General features: G+C 42.6%; 1 protein-coding gene across 1 annotated transcript in view; it reads left to right on the top strand.

Moving 5' to 3' along the window:
* Nucleotides 1-24773, top strand: part of FRMPD3 (FERM and PDZ domain containing 3) — a 69668-nt gene that overhangs the window by 32550 nt on the left and 12345 nt on the right. Inside the window, 5 exon segments of the mRNA XM_023756874.1 lie at nucleotides 3589-3725; nucleotides 4247-4373; nucleotides 6460-6549; nucleotides 8241-8420; nucleotides 16385-16529. Coding sequence (XP_023612642.1) covers nucleotides 3589-3725; nucleotides 4247-4373; nucleotides 6460-6549; nucleotides 8241-8420; nucleotides 16385-16529 — 679 coding nt within the window.

The raw sequence follows: 24773 nt of genomic DNA, 5'->3' as shown, positions 1-24773 counted from the left end.
ATCCCCCTGTGGGAGTGCACTGACCACCAGGGGGCAGCTCCTACATTGAGCGTCTGCCCCCTGGTGGTCAGTGCGCATCATAGTGACCAGTTGTTCTGCCGTTCGGTCAATTTGCATATTTGCCTCTTATTATATAGGACTAGAGGCCCGGCACATGAAAATTCATGCACTCGGGGGGTCCCTCAGCCCAGTCTGTGCCCTCTAGCAGTCCAGGACCCCTCAGGGGTTGTCCACCTGCCAGCTTAGGCCCTCTCCCCAGGGGATTGGGCCTAAGCTGGCAGTCAGACATCCCTCTGGCAGCCCAAGAGCCCTTAGGGAATGTCAGACTGCAGCCTAAGCTGGGGGTTGGGAAATCCTTAGGGGTTGCCAGGGAGGCAGGAAAAGGCTCCTGCCACCCGCTGCTGCACTCACAGCCCTCAGCCCGGTTTGTGGAACACACTGACCACCAGGGGGCAGCTCCTGAGTTGAGCATCTGCCCCCTGGTGGTCAGTGCATGTCATAGCGACCAGTCGTTCCTCCATTAGGGTCAATTTGCATATTACCCTTTTATTATATAGTATATGGAACAGTTTTATTGAGGTCTAATTGACACATAAAAAACTGCACATATTTAAAATGTACAATTTGATAAGTTTTGACATATTTTTATACTCATGAAACCATCACCACAGTCAAGACACTGAATACATCCATCATCCCCAAATTTTTCCTCAGGCTTCTTTGTAATTCATCCCCCCCATCTCTAGGCAACAACTGAACTAGTTTCTGTCAATATAGATTAGTTTGCATTTTCTAGAGTTTTATATAAATGAAATTGTACAGTATATACACTTATTTTGGTCTGGCTTCTTTTACTCAGCATAGTGATTTTGAGATCCACCCATGTCATTGTGTGTATAAGTACTTCATTCCTTTTTATTGTTGAGTAGAGTAGTATTCCACAATATGGATGTACCAAAATTTGAAATTGTTTTTATTTATTGATTTTTTTTAGAGAGTGAGTAAAGGAGAAAAGTATCAACTTGTTGTTTCACTTATTTATGCATTCATTGGTTGATTATTTTTTAAAGTATATTTTTATTGATTTCAGAGAGGAAGGGAGAGGGAGAGAAAGATAGAAACATCAATGATGAGAGAATCATTGATTGGCTGCCTCCTGCATGCCCCACACTGGGGATCGAGCCTGCAACCTGGGCGCCCTGACCAGGTCGATGCTGAACCACTGAGCCATGCTGGCTGGGCCCATTGGTTGATTCTTGTATGTGCCCTGACCAGGGATCGAACCTGCAACCTTGGTGTATGGGGATGATGCTCTAACCAACTGAGCTACCTGGCCAGAGCTAGATGTACCAGAATTTGTTTATCAGTTTACCTGCTGATGGATATTTGGGTTATTTTAAGATTTTGGCTATGACTGAAAAAATATTCTATGTATATTCATGTACAAGTCCTTGTATGACATAAATTTTCTTTTCCTTTGGGATGGAATGATTTGATCATATGGTAGATCTACCTTTCTTTAACTTCTCTAAAAAATTCCAATACTGTTTTCCAAAGCACCATTTCAGATACCCACCAGCCATGTATGAGACTCCCAGTTTCTCCACATCCTCATCAGCACTTGACCTTGTCAGTATTTTTATTTTATTTTAGTCATTCTAATAGTGTGCAGTGGTATTTCATTGTGGTTTTCATTTGCATTTTAATAATGACTAATGATTTTAAACATATTTTCATGTGACTGTTTGCCATCCTTCATCTTTTAGTGAAGTATCTGTTCAAATCTTTTTCCTACTTTTTTATTGGGATTGTTTGTTTTCTTGTTATCAAATTTTGAGAGTTATTTATGTATTCTGAATACAAGTCCTTTGTTGGATATGTTATTTGCAGTTATTTTCTCCCAGTCTATGGCTTGTCTTTTCAGTCTCTAAACAATGTCTTTCACAGAGCAAAAGTTTGAATTTTGATGAAGTCCAATTTATCAGTTTATTCTTTTATGAATTGTGCTTGTGGTGTCCTATGTAAAAAATCTTTGCCTAACCCAAGGTCACAAAGATTTTTCTCCTATTTCTTTCTAGATGTTTTATCATTTTAGATTTTTACATTTAGGTCTGTGATTCATTTTGAGTTAACTTTTGTATGTGGTACAAGGTACTAATCAAAGTTGGGGTTTTTTGCATATGGATATTTAGTTGTTTCATCTCTATTTGTTGAAAAGACTATCCTTTCTCCACTGAATTGTTTTTGCACTTTTGTCAAAAATCAGTTGTCTTTATGTGTGTGGGTCTATTTCTGAACCCTCTCTTCTATTTCATTGATCTATCTGTTTATCTTTATGCCAATATCACACTCTTTTGGTTACTGTAGCTTTATAATAAGTTTTAAAATCAGGTAGTGTTTGTCCTTCAACTTTCTTCTTTTTCAAAGTTATTTTGACCATTCTAAGCCCTTCACATTTCCATGTGAATTTTACAATTTGCTTGTCAATTTCTACCAAAAACATGCCATGATTTTGATTGTGTTGAATCTATAGATAGATTTAGGGGAGAATTTACATCTTAATAATATTGAGTATTCAAACCCATGAATACAGAATATTTTTACATTTACTTATATCTTCTTTAATTCTCAGCAATGTTTTCTAGTTTTCAATGTACAGGGGTTTTTTCACATATTTTGACAGATATATCCCTAGTTTTTTCATATTTTTGATGCTTGGATAAATGGTTTTGAATTTTAATTTGAATTCTGATTGTCACAAGCATGTAGAAATGTAATTCATTTTTGTATATTAATATGATATCCTGCAACCCTGCTAATTTATTAGTTCTAGTAGTTGTTCTTTTTTAGATTCCATTGGATTTTCTAAATAGATGATCATTGATGAAGCATTCCTTTTCCACTTTCTCCTATGCTGTACCATGGCTCCCTAGTCCCTTAGCTCATCCTGGTTCCACCTCAACACAATGGGAAACTGGTCTAACCAAGGCTGAATCATTGATACCTGGGACTCTGACCCTCAGGGTTTGGGAATTGTCATACCTTTGGCCAGTAGCTCTAGGGTAGCCCTTTTAAGATAGCATAAGGAAGGTTGACTCATCAGTGCTTTTGACCTTCAGACCCCACAGAACAGAATATCTGCCCCAACTCTGCAATCCATCTCTCACCCTGGGCTTCTGGGCCAGAGCCCTGTAGAGAGCCTATCCCAATATCTCTCTTCCTTTGTTCCCATCTGAGCTGGGGGGTGAGTACAGGCCCCTGAGAAAAGACAGGGAAGATTTTGTAACAGGAGGAAAGAAAGGGAGTCTCACTTTTGCAGCAACCTAGAAGTTCTGCTCACTTATACCAGTGTGTGCACGCATCACTGAGAATAAAATTGTTCAATATCTGCTGAATGAAGTGAATAGTGTCTATGAGAGCCAAGCTTCCTCTGGTACTGCTTCCCCAAAGGCAGAATTTTCCTCTTCTCCTTGATCTAGGAAGTCTTCCTAACACTAGGATATTTTTCTGGGATAGAAGGGTATAGATGGGTAGGTAGGGAGGAAACATCTCCTTCAACTAATAGGTTTGAATTGCCCTCTCTCGTAGAGTCGGAACGATGTTATCCGAGAACGCTTTGGAATGGACCCCAAGCCAGAGATGCTTTTGGGCCTTGCTGCCCTCCACATCTATATCACTGTCTCAGCCACTCGACCTAGTCAGAAGATTTCTCTCAAGAATGTGGAGTGAGTTGTGCTGGGGCCCTTTGGGATGGGGTCCTTCTAAAGCTACGTAGGGAAAAGGTGCAAAGTTTGAGCTGTGCTTTGATTTTCAGGAATGGAAGTCTGCGGTATGAGTGAGAATTGGAGTTCCTCACACCTAGATCATGATGTCCTTGAGCTACAGCTTCTACTAGAGAACTGTGGCCAAAGTTTTTCTCCTGCCCCCATCATCTTTCTCTTTTTCCCAGGCTTCATTCCTTCATCTCTGCCTCTCAGATTCAGTTTGTCTTACCTGCTTCCTTTCTCTGTCTCACTTTGTCTCATTAATTTCTTTTTAAAGAATAGTTTATTGATTTTTAGAGAGAGAGGAAGGGAGAGGGAAAGAGACATCAATGTCAGAAGGCAACATAAATTGGCTGCCTCCTGCACGCCCCCTACCGAGGAATCGAACTAGCAACCTCCTGGTGCATGTGACAATGCCCAACCAACTGAGCCACACTGGCCAGGGCTCTCTCATTAATTTCTTACTTTTCTTTTGCTTTTAGGAAGGAGTGGGGCCTGGAACCCTTTCTTCCCCCCTCCCTCCTGCAGGGCATCAAAGAGAAGAACTTCCGGAAATCCCTTTCTCAGCAACTGAAGGCTCACCAAACACATCCTTCCAGTGGCACCAAGGTACCCAGAGTAGGCCACTGGGCACCCTGCTCAGGCATTAGTGGCTATGTGGGCTCCTGTGTGCTTTCCCAGCAGGTCTGGTCTTCTGAGGATCCTCTCCACTGTTTTCAACTTGGGTACTATACTGTTTAGCTGGATATGGAGGACTATTGCAGAGGCGGGTTTTCCCCAAGCCTGAGCTTCCCCCAGGGACAGCTCAGTGGTCAGTCACTGAGAAAGCCCAATGTCCTCAGAGCAAAGGGACCAAGTTGCAGGAGGAGAAAATTCTCATGTCATTTCACCCATTTAGTCAGTGTTGGTTGAGCATCTGCCATGTGGACAGCACTGGACCCTGAGTAGCACGTTTCCCATGAAAGTAACTGCTCTTTCCCTTATTCAATTTCTAACTCATCAGTCCTGGGACAGGGAATTTTAGGAGATAAAAGCCCAGCCTGATGAGATAAGGCATAACCTGGAGAATAGGTCACTGTGCAGCATGTTGAGGGCTCAGGTCACTGATCAGCATTCCTGAACTTTCTTGTATGCCCTCTGAGGAACTCCTACTGCCTGCTCCTTCAGCTTTGTGAGCCCTTATCTTTTTCTTCTTCTGTAGGCCCATCTCAAGCTTCTGAAGCTCAGTCTGCTTGTGCCTAGGAGGCAGGAGTTGTGGTGAGAGGCACAGAAATGCAGATGTAGACACAGGACATAATCACTCCCATAGATTCCATCCATTCCAGATTCCTTGCATTACCAACTAGCTTCTCTTTTAAGATGCAAATTTCCCCAGAGAGTTAAGCCATCCCTACCTTGCTGTGCATATTTAATCAGACTGTTTTCTTCCCAGTGGAGAACATCAGTGCTCTCAGCTGTCTCCTCAGCAAACATTTTTGAGGCTCACCAGTGCTTGGGCTGGAGATACAAAGTTGAAAAGGGCCTGGTTTCCACCCTCAAGTCAGGCACAGGCTAGTGAAGAAACACCACAGCCAGTCACAGTAAAGTGCAACAAGCGTGGGTACTCTGGAAATATGCAGAAGAAACACCCAGCCCAACCTGAGGAAGGTAGAAAAGGCCAGGAATTTGGTGCACTTGATGCCAGAGCTGGGTCTTGATGGATAGATAACAGTTTGTCTAAATGAGTTGGGAGAGAAAGACTTTCCAAGGCAGGGAGATCTGTCTATACAAAGCCCTTGGGACATGAGAGAGTGGTACATGGAAAGAAATGCAAATGATTCAGCATAAGCCAGGACAGAGTTAAGGAACATGCCTGGGGGGTGGGGAGAAAATGGGGGCAAGAGAGGAGGATAGAGAGATTGGCAGGAGCCAATTTATGGAGGGTCTTGCGTGCTGTGGAAAGGGGTTATACTTTACCCTGTAAGCAGTAGAGAGCCATTGAAAGCTTTAAGCAGGCAACTGATGTGATTAATCTTATGTTTTAGGATGATCCCTATAAGCAGTGTGGAGGGGTTGAGGGAATGGAGTGTCAATACTGAAGGTAACCTGGCTGCCACCCTGACACAGGTCGAGGACATCAAGGCAATGACCATGGGGCTACAGAAGAGGGGTGGGTAGACAGGTGGTAGAATGAAGATAATTTCGTGACTGGTGGTAAGAGGATGAGGGAGGAGTCCAGTGTGACTCCCAGGGGATGCTGCCGTCACTATTAGAGACTTTTATATGAGGAAATGCCAGAAAAAGAGCAGGCTTGGGACTTAGGTATACTCAGGATCAAAGGTCTTAGGAGGACCCCCAGTTGGGGATGGCCAGTATCTAGTGGTTATAGGAGATCTCATGAGAGAGGTATAGATGAGGTGGGGTCTCACAGTTGGGGGAAGATGTTGGAATTAACCCAAGAGCAAAATGAGTAAGCTAGATTCTTAAGGAATGAGGACCAGGAGGAAAAAGTATTTAGGAAGGGAGAAGGGATGCTAGAGGTAAGACCCCATCTGATCGGGAACCTTTCTGCAGTTTCTCTGGGGATCTCCTCACACTACCGTAGGGTATCTTGCTGACATTCCTGTTGTAAGATATTGACATTCTTTCCTGAGAATACAGGTTTGCTTTTGTGTGTCTCAAGTTCCTCATGTTTCTGGGTGTTTTGTTTCTACAGGGCTCCACAATTCAGGCAAAGCTCCAGTATCTTCGAATTCTGAATGAACTTCCAACCTTCACTGGTGTTTTGTTCAACACTGTGGGCCTGGTCAGTGAGGGTAGCGAGACTGGGTGGGAGGGAGCCCTCTGTGGGCACTGTCCTTGGGTGGAGGGCAGTAGAACATTAAAGCTTTAGAATGTCATTATGTCTCAGCAAATATTTCTAAATATCTTCCCTCCTCTTCCTCCTCCCTCTCCTCTTCCATGGTGCTCTGGTTCCTCCTCTGGTAAAATGGTAAAGTAAGAGGTGATTTTCATTATCAGCATCCCTCATTGACCCTTTTTGTGTCCCCTTTCCTCAATTTCAGAAGGTGGCAAACTATTCCATAGTAATATTTCAGGCTTTGCAGTCAGGCTATGCACATGTCACAAGATACTCAGCTCTGCCATTGTAGCATGAAAGCAACCCATAGGCAATGCATAAGCAAATGAGCATAGCTGTGTTCTAGTATATTTATTTATGGACACTGAAATTTGAATTTTATGTAATTTTCACATGTCACAAAATGTGGTTCTTTTGAATTTTTTCCAACCATTTAAAAATGTAAAAACCATTCTAAAAACTGGTGGTGGGCCAGATTTGCCCTGAGAGCCAGAGTTTGCCGACCCATGCTCTGTTTCATTACTCTTCCTTATATACCTGAAGCCCCCCCCCCTCAAAGCTTCCTGAATCAGTATGCTTTCCCCTGCATACCCAAGGCCTCCACTGCAGCAACACCTGTCTCTGGAGGGGGAGGGACTGCTGGTCACTCAAGAATGTGCCCCAGGCTAGTTTACCCTAGTGAGCTACAGAAAGGAAATTCAAATCATCTTGCTGTCTCCAGGTGCTTGTCCTGCTCTGGGGAACACATTGTCTTGCTCCTGGGGCACACCAGTGGAAAGCCGCTTATCATCAAAGTATCTACAGCAGATGGAAGAGGTTCATCGGGGTGATGCTAATACCAGGGAATGGACCCGCAAAGGGCTCAGGCTTGATGGTGCCAAGTGAATTCAGCCCATCAGGCACAGAAGTAACCATTTACATACTGGGATTTGAGGATCACTGAAAGCCCACTGCCCCTTCCCTCCACCTTAACCCCCACACCCCTGCCACTGCTAAAATTCTTATAGGCCATCCCTTTGGGTTAAGACTGCTGTAGTACCTATTAAAGGGCAAATATCTTCTTAGGGAGAGAGACCCCCTCCCCACCCCAATCAACCCTTAACACCTTCGACCAGAGTTATTTCTTTGTCTTTTTAGGTTTTGGCAACTAATGAGAAGTGAGAGTTTGTGTTGCCCTTGGTTGGAGTTGAGGGGTGGGAGTGGGGTAGGGGAGGTTAAAGACCAAACAGGATGCTCTCTGTTCGGGCAGAGTACCAGATGGATGCCTTGAGTGGCCTGCAGCGACAAATGAAAAGTCTGTGGGGCTTGATAGGAAGAGGGTACTGTGAAGGCACCAGCAAAAAAACTTCACCTACTTCATGATTTTGCTAGAGCCACCCTGTTGCTGCCCAACCTATTGCTGAGCCTAAGGTGCCCATTTGGACCGATGATCTAGGCCCTGCCCTGAAAACAGGAGCATCCCAGACCATTTTCCCCTCAAGATTGTCCTCCCACCCTGGCACTGAGCCCCAAATGCTTCCAGACTTCCCAGCAGAACCGGCCCCAATGCTTGTTTTCTATTTTCCTCCTCCTGTCTCCTCTCCCCACCACCTCTTCCTTTCTTTCTGTGAATGCTGCCCACGACATTTGGGCACCAGGATGAAAAGCAATCAGCCACCACTCTCCTGGTGGGACCCCGGCACGGTATCAGCCATGTTATTGACCTCAAAACCAACCTTACCACTGTGCTGTCCGAGTTCAGCAAGATCAGCAAGATCCAGCTGTTCCGGGAGAACCAAGGCGTGGCCCGAGTGGAGACCAGCATCCTGGATGCCAAGGTAAGTCTGGCTTTGGGGGCGACTTCTCCCCAGGAACAGGCCTTGGGAACACAGGAAGAAGTAACCTTGAGAAAGAGAATTTAAGCCTGTCAGGTGAAGTTCAGGTATTCAGAAGTGGCTCAGAACCTGAGTCCATTTGGGCTATCTTCTTTGCCCTTCTCAACCCTGTGGGACATACTATTTTTTCTTATAAGAGGAAGTTTATTTAGAAAGTAAAAAAAAAAAAGTCACAGAGGTAGAAGAAGTGAGCTGTAGAAGAAATGGGCTCAGGAAACAAGTTATAGAGGCAAAAAAAGGGCCCTTGGAGCTTAGGAGAAAGATAGAGACAAGGACAATGTGCCTGGGGGAAGTGGGTGGGGAAAGGCGCCAGTGCATTCCATAGAGAGAGCCACTGGGACATGCTATTGTGACCACATACTGTATTAAGGTTAGCCAGTGCTAGAGAAAGCTAGGGAGTGTCCAATCAACCCATAAGAGGTCTTTTGCAGAGGGCAGGGGAACTGGAGAATTTGGAGCTACCTCCAGGCCATCACTTCCCAATCTTGTGTCATAGCACCCATAGGAAATTACGTTCATGTGGAATATTAGGGTAAATGGAGCCCAGAGACTCTGGCCACCCTGGGCTCTGTCTGGCTGTCCCAAAGGCTGAAAGGATATGTGTACACCAGTTGGGAAGCTCTGCCATAGGCACACACACACTTGGAATCATGGAGGAGGGGATGTCTGAGTATGTAGACAGAACTAAGGGGCCCTGGGGAGACAGTGAGCAGGTAGAGCCTGGTCCCCATTTCACCTCCCTGAGTCCACCTCTTCCAGAAACTTAGAACTTTTCCCATAGATGAGCTCATTCAGACTACCAAGCAGCTGTTGCTTGTGCAAAGGCAGGCAGCCTTGGTCAGCCACATCTTCCATGGTGCTCCCTGCCTGCCAGCTGGTGAAAGCTATTAAGGAAGGGGCAACTTTTCTTTCTTTAAGGATTTCCCAGGAGATGCTGTTAGCAGATTAAGAGGTGGAATGTTTGCTGTTTCAAAAACAGCAAATTATTTTTTTGTCTTTGTGAAACCCAGAAAGCTTTAATATATTAATGTTTTTCACCTGTGATTCACAGGAACACCATTGATTTAGGAACCTGCCTGGAGCTAATATTTAATTGGCTTGTGGCCACTTCCTCAAGCAATGATTGCTGTTCCCCTCAGATGTTGTTAAGTAAAAAGCCAAATGAGCAGGTAGGGAAGGGGAAGGAGACATGCAGGGGAGATGTGACTTCCTGAGAAATAAAAATGGTTTAAAACAGAGAAACAGCTTTCCAGCAGAATCTTCTTTGCTTTACAAGTGATTCTCAATATTGGCTGCACAATGTAATTTTCTTGAGAGCTTTAAAAAATACTGATGCCTGGGTCCTACTACCAGAGATTGTGGTTTAATTGATTGGGGTGCAGCCTGGGCATCGGGATTTATTTATTTTTCAGTTCCCTGGGTGATTCTGTAGTATAGCCAGGTTTGAGAAACACTCACCTCTGGGTCCAGAGCTCTGGAGGAACCAGGCCAAGCAGGGTCGGTGGGGTATTGCCTGGGTGTAAAGCACTAGTCTCATTTATAGGAGCGATCTAGCCATAGTTGTGTGCATGAAGGCTGCCTTGGAGGGGCTACACTTTTATAGGGGAGGCCTAAACCCACAAAGACACATACCCTACTTTAATAAAGCTTCCATAGAGCTTTGGAATCATACAGACCAGGTTCAGATCCCAGGTGCACCACTTCCTAGCTGTGTAGACTTGAAAAAGTATCTTGACCTCTCTGAGCACTGATTTCCTCAACTGCAAAATGGAGTGCCTAACTCAAAAGGTTGTATTCAGGATTAAATGAGAAAATGTGTGTAAAATGTCTTAGAACACTGCCTGACACATATAAGTCCTCAACAAGTGAGACCTGGTATTTTTTTTAAAAGCAAAACATCACTAAATAAAAGTGAAAATCAAGTAATTTTGTAGACAAGAATAGCGTGGAACAAAAGAACAGGAAGTGGTTAACAGAACTGGCTTTTCACAAGAGAGTGTTTTAAGCTGGATCTTGGAGTGACAGGCATGGATTAGCAGAGAGAAGTGGGATGTATTCACAGGCAGAGAGCAAGCACGGAAATAAGTAAGACATATGTGCAGATCGATAAGCATAGTTACTTGGCGAGAGAGGAGACTAAAGAGAAAAGAGATTGAAGAGATTGGGGATGGGCAGAATAAGCCGGTTACAAGCTTTGAAGGCCAGTCTGAGAAATTTAGATTCAATGTGATAGAATAGTGGGAATCCACTGTAGGACCTGGAGCAGAGGAGTGATAGAATGAAAACTGATTTGGACTAGTTTGCCTAATGGATGGAAGCAAGGCTAATGTGAAACCAGGGAGGCAAGAAGGGGATTATGATGCTAGTGCAGGATTGAAGTGATAAAGGCAGGGCCTGAGCTGGAGGGACAGCAGTGGTAATGAAAAAGAAAGAGTGAGTGTGAAATGTGTAGAATCGTTAAAAGTGTGCATGCATGTCCCCACACACATTCCTGTCTTGCACACACAAAGCACACATTTTACTATACCTAACCGTTATCACCTACTGCATGTAGCCCCATTGCACTGAAGAATGGTGCTAGGCATGCACACAGAGAGTCCACATCATGGTGGGTAGAGAGGTGAAGGACTACATTAGGAGATAAATGGAAGGTCTTCTTGGTGAATTGAAGGGGCTAGGAGAAGGTTGCACTTTGCTGGAAACAATGAATGGGTAGGTAGATGATGAGACCATCAGGTGGCAGATAGTTCAGGTATGTCCTACTTTAAGCAACAGATAAAATGTATATGAAAAACCAGAGGAGGATTATCCACTTTACATTAAAATGTTTCTACTTTGTAAAAAGATTTATCATGTGCACTAGGCAGAATAATGGCCATCCAAAGATGCCCATGCCCTAATCCCCAGAACCTTTGAATATGTTATGTTATATGGCAGGGAGTAATTAATATTGCTGATGGAAGTAAGATTGCTAATCAGCTGTCCTTAAAAGAGGGATATTAGCTTGAATTACCCAGATGGGCCCAGTGTAATCACAAGGGTCCTTGTAAGTGAAAGAGGGAGGCAGAATAGAAAGTCAGTGATGTGATGTGAGAAGGACTCAGTCCGATCTTGCTGGCCTTGAAGATGGAGGAAGGAGCCCTGAGCCAAGGAGTGGGGTGGCCTCTAGAATCTAGAAAAGGAAAGAAAACCCATTCTCCCCTAGAGCCTCCAGAAGGCAGAAGTGATGCGGCCCTGCCTACCCTTTATTTTAGCCCAGTAAGACTCGATCTCCAGAACTGTATGAAAATAAATGTGTAGCCTTTAAGCCACTAAATTTGTGCTTAAAGGCTACACAGAGGCAACAGGAAATTAATATATTGTGAGATTCCTTCAAGGAAGAAGGTGTCATACACTGCACTAAAGATATGATTTGAGGCTTTGGCTGAGTAGCTCAGTTAGAGTGTCATCCCGATGAGCCAAGGTTGGGGTTCCATCCCCTGTCAGGGCACATACAAGAATCAACCAATGAATGCACGAGTAAGTGGAACAACAAATCAATGCTTCTCTCTAAAAAAAGATATAATTTGATTGATAAATGTTACGCTCACACCCAATTTTTGTTACATAAAACCAGATGCATGTAATCAGAGATGTCTGCTGTGTGCATCACTATTTTACAAGTCAGTGCCCTATGAAATAGACAGGATGATATTTATACCTTTCACAGATAAATTGGCAGAGGTAAGATCCATGATATAGTGGAGGAAGGAAAAAGGGAAGATTGAGGGAGAAAAAAAGATTCAGATTTCCATTTGACAGTCATTTAATATGAACTTTCATCACCATTTATTTATCCCTCTTGATCCTCTTCTATCTCCCCAAGGGAATATAGGTTTTTAAAACTTCCCTGGTAATTCTGATATGCATCTGGCCTGAGAACCACTGCCTTAAAGTGATATTCTTACTTGTCCCCAAATTGGCTGGCTATGCCCAATTCACATTTCCCAGTGTTGTGGAGGCAAGAACCCAAATATACTGGTCCCCTGGGACTCAAGGACCATCATCTTGTACCCTTGCCCCTCAAGGCCCCTGAATTCCCACCCTTTTCCTGTTTTCAGGATGCTAGGGTGTTCTGAGGCTACCCCAGGACCAGTCCCCTCCCTAGTTGGCAATCCAAAATGCTGGGAAAGAGATAAGGCTGGAGCATGTAAAACTAATCCCCACTGTACCTTCTCTTGTTTGCCCATGCCTCCAACTCCATTCTCCCTTTCTCCTTCTCCATGTGAAGATGGCCTGGGTATATTTTTAGTTATAGTTTCACTCAGCTTACTTGCTCTTAGTGAAGTATATTTGAAGTAGTATGCAAATGTCTTTCTCCAAGAGACAGCAGTCTGGAATTGAGACAGCACTGAGCCATTCCCATGCCCCATTACACAGAAACACACAAGGGGGGAAAAGAATCCATTAAAGGAATGTCCCAAGGGATCTCTTGTGACCCAATGTGTCTCCTATTCTTGTGTTGGAGCTTTATTGCTCTAGTGCTTTCTATAGGGACAAGCATTATTAAACATCATGATCATTCAAATCCTATGTTAAAAAAACACACTTGTTTTTGAAGGTTTCTAAGAAAACCTATCCAACCTGTTTGTTTGCCTTTGATTTGATTTTTACCTCTGCTGGCATCTGTGTTCCTTTTACAAGCTGCATTTGGCTCATGCTGGGGTCCAGTTGCCTGTGCAAGGATGCAGAGGAGGGGTTCCTGATGTGCTGTGCTGTGCTGAGCCAGCTGGGGGTGTGCTTGATTCTGTGCATAGGATTTTGCTTGTGTGCTGCTTTATTACGGACATTGGGCTACATTTGGGTCAAGAAATAAGAGGGGGAACTGAAGTCAGACAGTTAAGTCAGTCAGCCAGTTAGTCACTTAGCCTCCCATCTGTCCATTAGCTAGCTGACCAGCCACCCGGCAGTTTAACTAGCCAGGATGTCAGGATATTAGGGTTTTAGGCATTCTTCCTGTCATGCAGCCACGCTTGTCAGCCAGGTCATCAGTAGGCCAGACTGCCCTGAAGCCAGCTAGTCCATCAGTTTTTCTATCAGTCAGCCAGCCAGTCAGCCTGTACTTTGGTCAAATGGTCCCTTATTCTATTTTTCAGCCAATGCCATTTCCTCAAAGAAACTCTCTCCAGCTTCTGCCACCAAATTAGTACCCACACATTGTACCCACACATTGATACAGGACATTCTACGTTCTGATGTCTCTCTGTACTTTCCCTTTATAGTGCTTATCATACCTTGCAATTATATTCATTTCTGTGATTATTTCATTTATGTCTTATTTTCTGCTAGATTATAAGTTCCACGAGGTCAGGAACTGTGTTGGCACTGTTCTGGGATGAGCGGCTGCATCTTGCAGTGGGGCCTGCTGTCTATGAGCCATTTAACCAGTGTGTAGCAGCTGGCTGTGTGGACAAAGTAGGGTACAGGAGCATCTCAGCCAGAGGGGCCAGCATAGGTTAAGTTATGAAGGGCTGCAAAAACATGACAACTCTGGCAAATTGTAAATGATGTGTCATTGCTGGAGCATAAGACAAGGGGCTGTAATGGGAGGAGGGCACAGGCAGAGTTAGTGGGAGATACGCTTGAAGCTGCAGGTTGGGTCTAGATCTTGAAGGGCTTCATGTGACAATGGAAGGCAATGGGTTTTAGGTGATGAGCTATTTAAGATTTTAAGTGACAAGGAGAGTCATATTTTAGAACATGACTTAGGTAGCAATATGGAGGTGAAGACTGAAGGCAGGGAGTTCAATCAGAAGACTATTGGAGAACCTGAGGTGTGTCCCTACCTTTTCCATATCACAAAAAGTCACTATTTGTATGGCACACTGGGATAAACAGATGAGGCAGCTTGTGGCCAGAGGCAACAGGACCCAGAGGCTGAGGGGCTCAGGATCTCAGTACACTTGTCACCCATTCACACATACCTCCAGAAGTTTTGGTCTTAGAGGAAGATGATGAAGGCCTGAATAAAGCAGTAGCAGAAGGGATGGCCATGATGTCTGTGATAGCTCCTGAGGCAAACCTAGTGAATCTTGGGCCCTCATAGTAACGGTGGTAGCAGCTATTCATACCCAAACCTCTGTGTATCCTTCTGCCATTGGTGACAGGGAGTGAGACACAAAGCGATATCTCACTCCCCTCCCTGTTCTATTCCTCTTCTGTCTCTACTTTGTTATACACAAAGTTAACCATTCTGTTGTGACTGTGAAACATCCATTAACTGGAGGTACAAACATCCCCTCTGCCCCTTCCTACTAATGACCCAAAGGAACCATTGTTCCTTGGGGACAGACCATTCCTTTTCTTGCTGATGGTATTGCATAGGAGCATCACCAGCTCATTGCCTAAAGGGCAAAATCCAAATGCCTTACTGTGGTTTGCATTGTAATTGGATGTACAATAACTATTCAACAACTCAAGATAGGATTCGATTGAGCAGAAGATTGTGTGATATAGACATAGCACTGTATGAGTTCTGAGATAGAAAAAGAGCTCAATAGGTGAAATTTGATCCCCTAATGATGAACTAAGGGTTGAGGACTGAGCTTGGGGCATGGATTGCGTGTGGAGGTTGTGCAAGAAGAGCTGGACAAAGAGGGAAATGGAAATGTCAGAGATTACTGAACCAGAACACAATATCACCTCATGGAAACAGAAGCCAGGAGGAGAATTTCCAAAGGAGAAGGCGATTACTGTTGGCAAATGAAACAAGCAGAAAAAGATGTCAAAATGAATATAAACAATTGTATTTAGCTGAAAAGAAGCTTCACCCATAGATCAGGTGGCAAACTAAGGCCCATGACCCAAACCTGACCCACTGCCTATATCTGTAAATAAAGTTTTCTTAGAACACCATCACAGCCATTTGTTTTGCTTATAGTTAACTATGGCTATTCTCACACTACAATGGCAAGGTTGTTGCAACAGAGCTTGTATGGCTAACAAGGCTTAAAATATTTACTATCTAGCCCTTATAGTAAAGGGTTGTCAACCCCTAGTCTATATGAACTACAATATATTCAACTCAAGCTATGTGTTGGGATTCTGGGAGATAGAAAAGAAAGCTGGTGCAACTTTAACTTAAAAGCTGAGCTGGTCATATGTAAAACTTTAGACAATATAAAAAAACAAAAATAAAACATTTTAGAAAAGTTGGAATACTGAAGTCCCACTCTTGAAGTTGGTACTGCACATGAATATATTAAAGGATCTGATAATTTTCATAAGTACAATTATCTATATAGTGTTATTTAACCCAGGGTTTCACTCATGTATTTGCTCAAGGAATTATTTTAAGGAGCACCAATTAACATCTTGAGAACACTTTTGGAAACCAAGGGAAAAGGGGAGAACATGAAGGGGAGAACAGGGCTGCAGACCAGAAAGACCATGACCTGGAAGGACTTGATTGCACGGAATGTCCATGTCCAGGAGCTGTTCTGGGTATTGTATGTGGTTATAGAGATGAGTTGTGCATTCAAGGAACTTCTCATAAAGGATGTCCCCCTCACCTCCTAGGTTCACCCCAGCTTTCCCAGCTGGCCTGAACATCTGCTGAGCCCTGACAACCCCAATAAAAGCCACACAACAGTCACATGATGTTTAATAATTTCAGTCTTTTTCAGTAAAGGTGGTCCATTAAATGTGTAATTAAGGTTGATTTAGTTTTGATACATTGGTAAGAGTTTACTATAAATTAACTCTCAAATCAGAATAAATCATTTGTCAGGACATATGCCTCAATTTTTGGTTCAGAAACTATGGTTCCCATAACCATGCAAATTATCTTTCCATACAATCATTCTCCAGGAATTGAACCTGTTTTCCTCCTTCTCGTGTCCTCATGTTTCTTCCTGTCTCTCCCCCAGCCTCTGGTGCTGTTGATGGAGTGGCCCGAAGCCACCAATTTTGCCTGCCTGATTGCAGGGTACTGCCGCCTCCTGATGGATTCCAGGAAGATGGTTTTCACCAGGCCCACCAACCAGCCTCTTCCACCTCCAATGATCAAGGCAGGTAGGGCTCAGCCTCGATTTTTGGTGTAGTGGAAGTCCTTTGGACCCTGGAAACATGGGGGGAGGAGCTCCACTGCCTTAGTGCTCACCCCATTCTGCCAGGACCTGATTTACCAGGAGCTGATGCTGTACCACTGTGTCCTACTTGGCACAAGCCAGTTGGAAAGACAGCTGGCTTTCTGATGGGCTTGTCCCACAAAGGATGCCTGTAATAGCACATTGTGATTGAGTCAGTGAACGGTTGTAAGATAAAAATAGCAAATAAGCAATAAATAGAGAACCAATTAAGAAATCTCATTGAATCTAAGGCAAAACTTTAGAGGTACATTGATCTAGGAGAGATGCATGGGTGTTCTAAATTTTTAAAAGTGGAAGCTGAAAATAAAGGTAAAATTTTCTTTTGTTCATAAGGCGGATGATAGCTGCCTGAAGTAAGAGGCCACAGAAGACTGGGGTAGGAAAGACTGTGCAAGCCCAGAGTATATATAGCCAGCAGGAATATTAGAGATTGGAGGGGTTGACCACTAAGAACAAAGTCAAGTGCAGCTCTCAAACAGCAAAGTGAAGTCACTCCTCAGAGCGGTCCTCATGATGGCACAATCAGGGCCCTTGGGGAAAATTAGCCCAATCCAGATACTGCCATCCCGAACCAAAATGGGAGGAGACCAAAGAACAGTCACTCCACATATTAGACCCAAGACTCACGTACATGCAATGTGTGCTCTCCTCACCCCAGCACCCAAACATCACAAGTAGAAGCTGAGACTTACCAGCCAGTAGTTGCCCTCCTCACATGCTGAAGACTCTTCACCCAACTTGTTTTGCTACTAAACTATTTCTTTTATCTTCAAGGCTGTCTTGCCTTGCACCATGGTCACATCTGATCTAGATTGAGGAGTTTGAGAATAGAAGCTCATACCTGATGGATGACCCAGCACCCAGTGGGCTGTGTATCCACATAAACCCTCTCACCTCATTTTCTTCAAAACGAACATCACAGCAAACACATGTTTATACCTCATAACATTGTCCACAGGAATTAGAAGGCAATTCACCAAACACAGATTTGGGGAAAGATAGGAGACCACAAGGCATATGATATAGGCCAAATAAAGAAGCAAAAGAACTGACTTGAACCTGGGGATCCAAGTTGCCACATGTCTCAAGGCGGATTGCTTCAAAGTGGGTGGCCATATGTACTATGAAACCTCTGATGGCCAAATTATGGCAAAGCCAGTATTAGCATTATTAGTGTCACCTGTGATCTTCCTCTCTATCATCACACCTAAGTAAATTATACTTCTTACTGAGCAGGATAGAGAGGGAGAAAGAGAAAAAGGCAAGACAGAAGGAAGAGCCTGGAGCTCAGCTGAGGACCAGATGTGATTTCATTAGATTCTCTTCTAGCCCAGAAGGGAGGCTTATATCAATGCTATACATGACTTTAGAGCCCCTCCCTGATTCCTGAGAATCCTCCTCATTGGGCCTACAGAGTGAAGGGGGCTCAGGCTGCCTCTAGCACAGGGCCTCTCTGTCTATGCAGGAGCCAGATGGACCACTGTGGTGTCCCCACTGTTTGTAGCACTTGACTTCTCCAGGGGCTTGGGCCAATGCCTAGGCCCAGTACTTGGCCTTTGGACTGTTAGCTGCTGGGTTGACAGTAGCCACCCAGGGTTCAAGGCGAGTGGGACAGAATGAGTCTCATGGGTCAGCTGTCAGGGGCTGGTATGCACATCTTATCTCATGGTCCCAAGGACAGGAAAGGGCAACAGCAAGCAGCACCACTGAGGAGACCTCTACCCAGGTTACAGTGAGGAGCCATCAGTTCCTGATACAAGTTAAGATTGGCTTCCCCCATCAGACCCCACATTCAACCCAGAACAGAAGCCCCAGTGTGGTTTAGTAAAGACCTATAGGGAACAGTCATCCTGCCAACCTCAGAGAACAGAACACCAGTCTACTCAGAGCCTGGTTTCTCTAGCAGGATCTATAGTCTTGTCCCATAGTAGCTACTGGCTGCCAGCTAACCCAACTCAATGCTCAGCCAACTGGACTTAAAGGATGCTGGTAAACCACCAACTGGAAAAGACAAAGCATCATCTCTTCTCTCAGACACAGAAAAAAAGGAAAATGGGAAGTGGAAAGAAAGAGATTACCTGTTGGGCTTTATTAGTAGTTTTCCTGAAGTAGGCATTTCACTTATTTCAGCTATAAGTAACAGACATGGTCCTTGCCCTCACAGAGCTTACAACCTGGTGGGAGAATACAGAAATATGATTAAAGGAATAATGTCAATACAGTAAGTGCCTTTGCATTTATATAGAGGAAATTTCAAGTGACATAACATAACAGCACCTGGACTTGAAGACACAACTTCGAGAAAATCTCAGACAAATGCCAACTCTCCACCTATATGGGGATGGTTGGAAATCCAGAGGCAGCTGCCATCTCTCTCCTGCCTTGAGCTCCCTGTATCCTGGGGGGATCCAGGAAATTAAGGCTTTCAGGGCCCTAACTGGGGTCACAGTTGGAGGAGGATTCCACTCTAAATTTTCTCCCATGTTTAGAAAACAGTTTGATCTGGTGAATAAAATATTCTGGTTAATGGCTACTATATATACCATGCATAGCTTCAGATTTTCATGTAGTTAAAACTCAGCAACATGCATAGAGTACTAAAGCTAGAGTGAGCATAGCAGACTCTTTTTTTTTTTTGATGATTCAGAAAGGACATGAGGTTCTTGCAAGACCTTTTGGTCATTTGTCCTTATGATCAATGATCATCAGACTGTAGAACATAGCAAGACCAAGTAAAAGAAAGTCGGTTTTATCAATGTTGTGTTGATTGTGTGTGTGTGTGTGTGTGTATAATATAGTTTTTAAATATAGCTCCAATTGAATCACCATCCTGTTCTTTGCAAGTATTTTTTTAAGTCAGTCTTCTGAGTGGGTGAGTACAGAGGGATAGACTAGGAGATTCCTGTGGGGAAAACTGATGAGCAATTTACAGCAGATTTGCAATCTGGGAGGCATGCTTTCTCAGATATCAGCAACCGCACCTGGCTTTACTGGCATTTTAACCTGTCTAGAGGAGATTTAGGCTTCTCCAGGGACATTTTCTTCTCTGCACAGCCCCCCGTGCTACTGCTCAGATCTGGAAATCACAGTACCAAGTGGTGAGCTATACATCACCTGGCCTTGACAGCCTGGTATTGAGAGATGTTTCCATTTTGCAGGGAAGGAAGCCACTCTTAGACCTCTAGCCCTTGTCTGAGAGGAGTCACAACTTCCTTATGGACATGCTCCTGAGAGCCACCTCTAATAGCAGCAGACTGAGATTGTTTAGTTATCTCATAGGTAATTAGCACTAGGTGCATTGCCAGGACCTATGAACAATGCCTGAGGGTAGAGACTTCCTGAACTGATAGTTCGAGCTCCTGGCTCAGTGTTCCTCTAGCACACTTTTCTAAGTCTCAGAGAGTCATTACATACCATTCCTCCAGCTCATCCACACTTGGTCTTAGCCAAAGGCCAAGAAGTGATCCTCCGGCTGATCCTGAGTTCCCTAGATACAACCACTAAGGCCTAAATTGAAATCACTCGATGTAGTTACATTGACTATATTTAGAGGGGCAGTATGGTCTATTGCAGTGGTTCTCAGCCTTCTGGCCCTTTAAATACAGTTCCTCATGTTGTGACCCAACCATAAAATTATTTTCGTTGCTACTACATAACTGTAATGTTGCTACTGTTATGAATCATAATATAAATATCTGATATTCAGGATGGTCTTAGGCAACCCCTGTGAAAGGGTCGTTCGACCGCCAAAGGGGTCTCGACCCACAGGTTGAGAACCTCTGGCTATTGAAACCAGAAATGGCTTGGGATCCAAAGTCAGAGAGACATGGGTTCCAGTCCCTGCTCTGCTGTATCTTAGTTGTGTGATCATGAGCAAGGTACTTAAACTGAGTCTCAGTTTCCCCATCTATACACTTAAAGGATAATAATAGAACCTACCTTATGAGGGATTGACAGGACCATGTGGGATAAAGTCCTTTCAAGAGCAGAACATATTTTTGCTCTTTTTATAATGATTGAAAGTTCATCATATGTCCAGTGCTCTTCTTCTTTTTAACAAACAGCTTTATTTAGATGTAATTTCCAAGCCATAAAATTCACCCACTTAAAGATCACAACTCACTGGTCTTTTTTTGTGGTTTTTGTTTGTTTGTTTTTCAAGAGTGTTCTTTAAATATATTTTTATTGATTTGAGAGGGAGGGAGAGGGAAAGATAGAAACAGCAATGGTGAGAGAAGCATTGATCGGCTGCCTCTTGCATGCCACCTACTGGGGATTGAGCCCCGCAACCAGGGCATGTGCCTTTGACTGCAATGGAACCTGAGACCCTTCAGTCCACAGGCCCATGCTCTATCCACTGAGCCAAACCAGCTAGGGCACAACTCAATGCTTTTAAGTATATTTAATATATTCACAGGGCTGTGCAATCATTGCCACAGTTTAATCTTAGGATATTTTTGCCCCTCCTAAAGCAAACTCTGTGCCTATTAATATTCATCCCCTATTCCCCTCCTAATCACATCCAAGTCCTAAGCAACCACTAATCAACTTTCTGTCTCTATAGATTTGCCTTTTCTGGACATTTCATATAAATGGAATAATACAACATATGGTCTTTTGTGGCTTGCTTTTTTCACTTAAAAATAATGTTTTCAAGGGTCATTCATGTTTTAGCATATATCAGCCCTTTGTTTTTTTATGGCCAAATAATATTCCATTGTATGAATAAACCACATTTTGTTTATCCATTCCTCAGTTGATGGACATTTGGGTTGTTTCTACCTTTCAGCTATTTTGAATAATAATGTAATAAGCATTCATGTACAAGTTTATGTGGGGACATATGTTTTCATTTTTCTGGTATATATCTAGGAGTGGATTGGTATTGTCAGAAGCTGCCAGACTGTTTTCCAAAATGACTGCACCAGTTTACATTCCCATCGGCAATATTGGAGGGTATAATTTCACCAAATCCTCGCCAAACCATGTTATTGTCTTTCTTTTTTTAACAATTAAATTTATTGGGGTGACATTGGACAACATGAACATATAGGTTTCAGGTGTGGGTTTCTGTGTTACAAGATCTGTATATTGCACGATGTGCCCACCACCCAAAGGCAGACCTTCTCCTGTCACCTTATTTAGGACCCTTTTGCCTCCCTACCCTTTCCTTCTGGCAGCCACCACACTGCAGTTTGTGTTCACAAGTTTCAGTTTTATATCCCACATACCAGTGAAATCATATAGTTCTTAGCTTTTTCTGTCTGACTTATTTCACTTTTCATAATGTTCTCAAGGTCCATCCATGTTGTTGCAAATGGCACTATTTCATCCTTTCTTATGGCTGAGTAGTATTCCATCGTGTATATGTACCACATCTTCTTTATCCAGTCCTCTATCGCAGGATACTTTGGTTGTTTCCATATCTTGGCCACTGTGAATAGGGGATCATATATCTTTGCGAATACATGATTTTGAGTTTTTCGGGTATACACCCAGGAGAGGGATTGCTGGGCCATATGGTGGCTCTATTCTTAATTTTTTGAGGAATTGCCGGACTGCTTTCCATAGTGGTTGTACCAGTCTACATTCCCACCAGCAGTGGATGAGGGTTCCCTTTTTCCCACAACCTCTCCAACAATTGTTATTGCTTATCTTGTTGATAATGGCCACTCTAACAGGTGTGAGGTGATATCTCATTGTAGTTTTGATTGGCATTTCCCTAATTGCCAGGGAGGTTGAAAATCTTTTCATATATCTGGTTGCTATTCATATGTCTCCTTGAGAGAGGTGTATTTTTAGGTCCTTTGCCCACTTTTTGATTGGGTTATTTATTTGTTTGGTGTTGAGTTCTTTATATGTTTTGGAAATTAAACCTTTGTCTGAGCTACTGTTTGCAAATATCATCTCCCATCTGGTTGGCTGCCTCTTTGTTCTGTTGTCAGTTTCTTTTGCTGTGCAGAAGCTTTTTAGTTTGATATAGTCCCCTTCATTTATTTTTGCCTTTACCTCCCTTGCCTTTGAGATCAAGTTCATAAAATGTTCTCTGCGACCAAGGTCCATAAGTTTGATGCCTATGTTTTCTTCTATGTAACTTATTGTTTTGGGTCTTATATTTAGGTCTTTGATCCATTTTGAATTAAGTTTTGTACATGGGGACAAACTATAATCCAATTTCATTCATTTGCATGTGACTTTCTAGTTTTCTTAGCACCATTTATTGAAGAGACTATCTTTACTCCATTGTGTGTTTCTGGATCGTTTGTAGAAAATTATCTGTCTATATGTATGTGGTTTTATAGCTGGGCTCTCTATTCTGTGTGTCTGCTTCTCTGCCAATATAATGCTGTTTTGATTATCATAGCTCTGTAGTATAATTGGAAGTCAGGTAGGGTGATACCCTAGCTTCGTTCTTTTTTCTTAGGATTGCTTTGGCTATTTGGGGTCTTTTGTGGTTCTATACAAATCTGATGATTTCTTTTTCTATTTCTTTAAAAAATGACATTGGACCCTAGCCGGTTTGGCCCAGTGGATAAAGCATCGGCCTATGGATTGAAGGGTCCCAGGTTCAATTCTGATCAAGGGCATATGTCCAGATTGCCAGCTCAATCCCCAGGAAGGGTGTGCAGGAAGTAGCCAATCAATGATTCTCATCATTGATGTTTCTCTCTCTCTTTCCCTCTCCCTTCCTCTCTGAAATCAATAAAAATATATTTTAAAAAATAACATTGGGATTTTTATGGGGATTACATTAAATCTGTATATTGCTTTGGGTAATATGGCCATTTTAAGTAAGTTGATTCTTCCAATTCATGAACATGGAATATTGTTCCCTTTTGTTGTGTCTTTTTCAACCTCTTTTAATAATGTTTTGTAATTTTCAGTACATAGGTCTTTCATGTCCTTTGTTTATTCCTAGGTATTTTATTTTTTTGGTTGCGATTGCAAAAAGAATTGTGTTTTTTTTTTTCATTTCTTTTTTGGTAGTTTTGTTGTTAGCATACAGGAAGGCAATGGATTTTTGCACATTGATTTTGTATCCTCCAACTTCACTGTGTTTATTGCTTCTAATAGTTTTTTTTGGTGGAGTCTTTAGGGTTTTCTATACACAGAATCTTATCATCCACAAAAAGTGGTCATTTTACTTCTTCCTTCCCAATTTGGGTGCCTTTTATTTCTTTTTCTTGCCTTATTGCTCTGGCTAGGACTTAGAGCACTATGTTGAAAAAGACCAGTGAGAGTGGACATCCTTGTCTTGTTCCTGATCTTCAAGGAAAAGCTTTCAGTTTTTCACCATTGAGTATTATATTAGCTGAGGGTTTATCATAGATTGCCTTTATTATGTTGAGGTACTTTCCTTCTTCTTCTATTTTATTGAGTGTTTTAATCATAAATGGATGCTGTATCTTATCAAATGCTTTTTCTGCATCTATTGATAAGGTCATATTATTTTTATCTGTTCTTTTGTTAATATGGTGTATTACATTGATTGATTTCCATATGTTGAACCATCCTTGTGCCCTGGTATGAACCTCACTTGACAGTGATGTATTATTTTTTAGATGTACTTTTGTATTCGATTTGCTAATATTTTGTTTAGGATTTTTGCATCTGTGTTCATCAGAGATATTGGTATGTAGTTTTCTTTTTTGTGTTATCTTTGCCAGGTTTTTGTATCAAACTGTAATCCAATTTCATTGGGTTATATTGGCCTCATAGAATGTGTTAGGAAGTATTGCCTCTTCTTCAATTTTTTTTTTTATTTGAGAAGGATAGATTTTAAATCTTCTTTGAATGTTTGGTAGAATTCACTGGTGAAACCATTTGGTCCTCAACTTCTGTTTTTGGGGAGGTTTTTGATGGTTGTTTCTATTTCCTCACTGCTGATTGATTTAGATTTTCCCATTCTTCATGATTTAGTCTAGAAAGATTATACATTTCTAGGAACTTATCCATTTCTTCTAGGTTATTGAATTTGGTGGCATTTAGTCTTTCATAATATTCTAGTATTATCCTTTGAATATCTGTGACTCCTCTCTCATTTCTGATTTTCTTTATATGGGTCTTTTCCCTTTTTCCCTTAGTGAATCTATTCAAAGGGTTGTCAGTTTTATTAATCTTTTCAAAGAACCAACTCTTTGTTTTATTTTTTATATAGTCTTTTTGT

Source organism: Myotis lucifugus, unplaced genomic scaffold, assembly GCF_000147115.1.
Source record: "Myotis lucifugus unplaced genomic scaffold, Myoluc2.0 scaffold_2, whole genome shotgun sequence".
In the NCBI taxonomy this organism is placed as follows: Eukaryota; Metazoa; Chordata; class Mammalia; order Chiroptera; family Vespertilionidae; genus Myotis; species Myotis lucifugus.
Note: the sequence above shows the minus strand (reverse complement) of the source record. Positions and strands in the feature narration are given on the sequence as shown.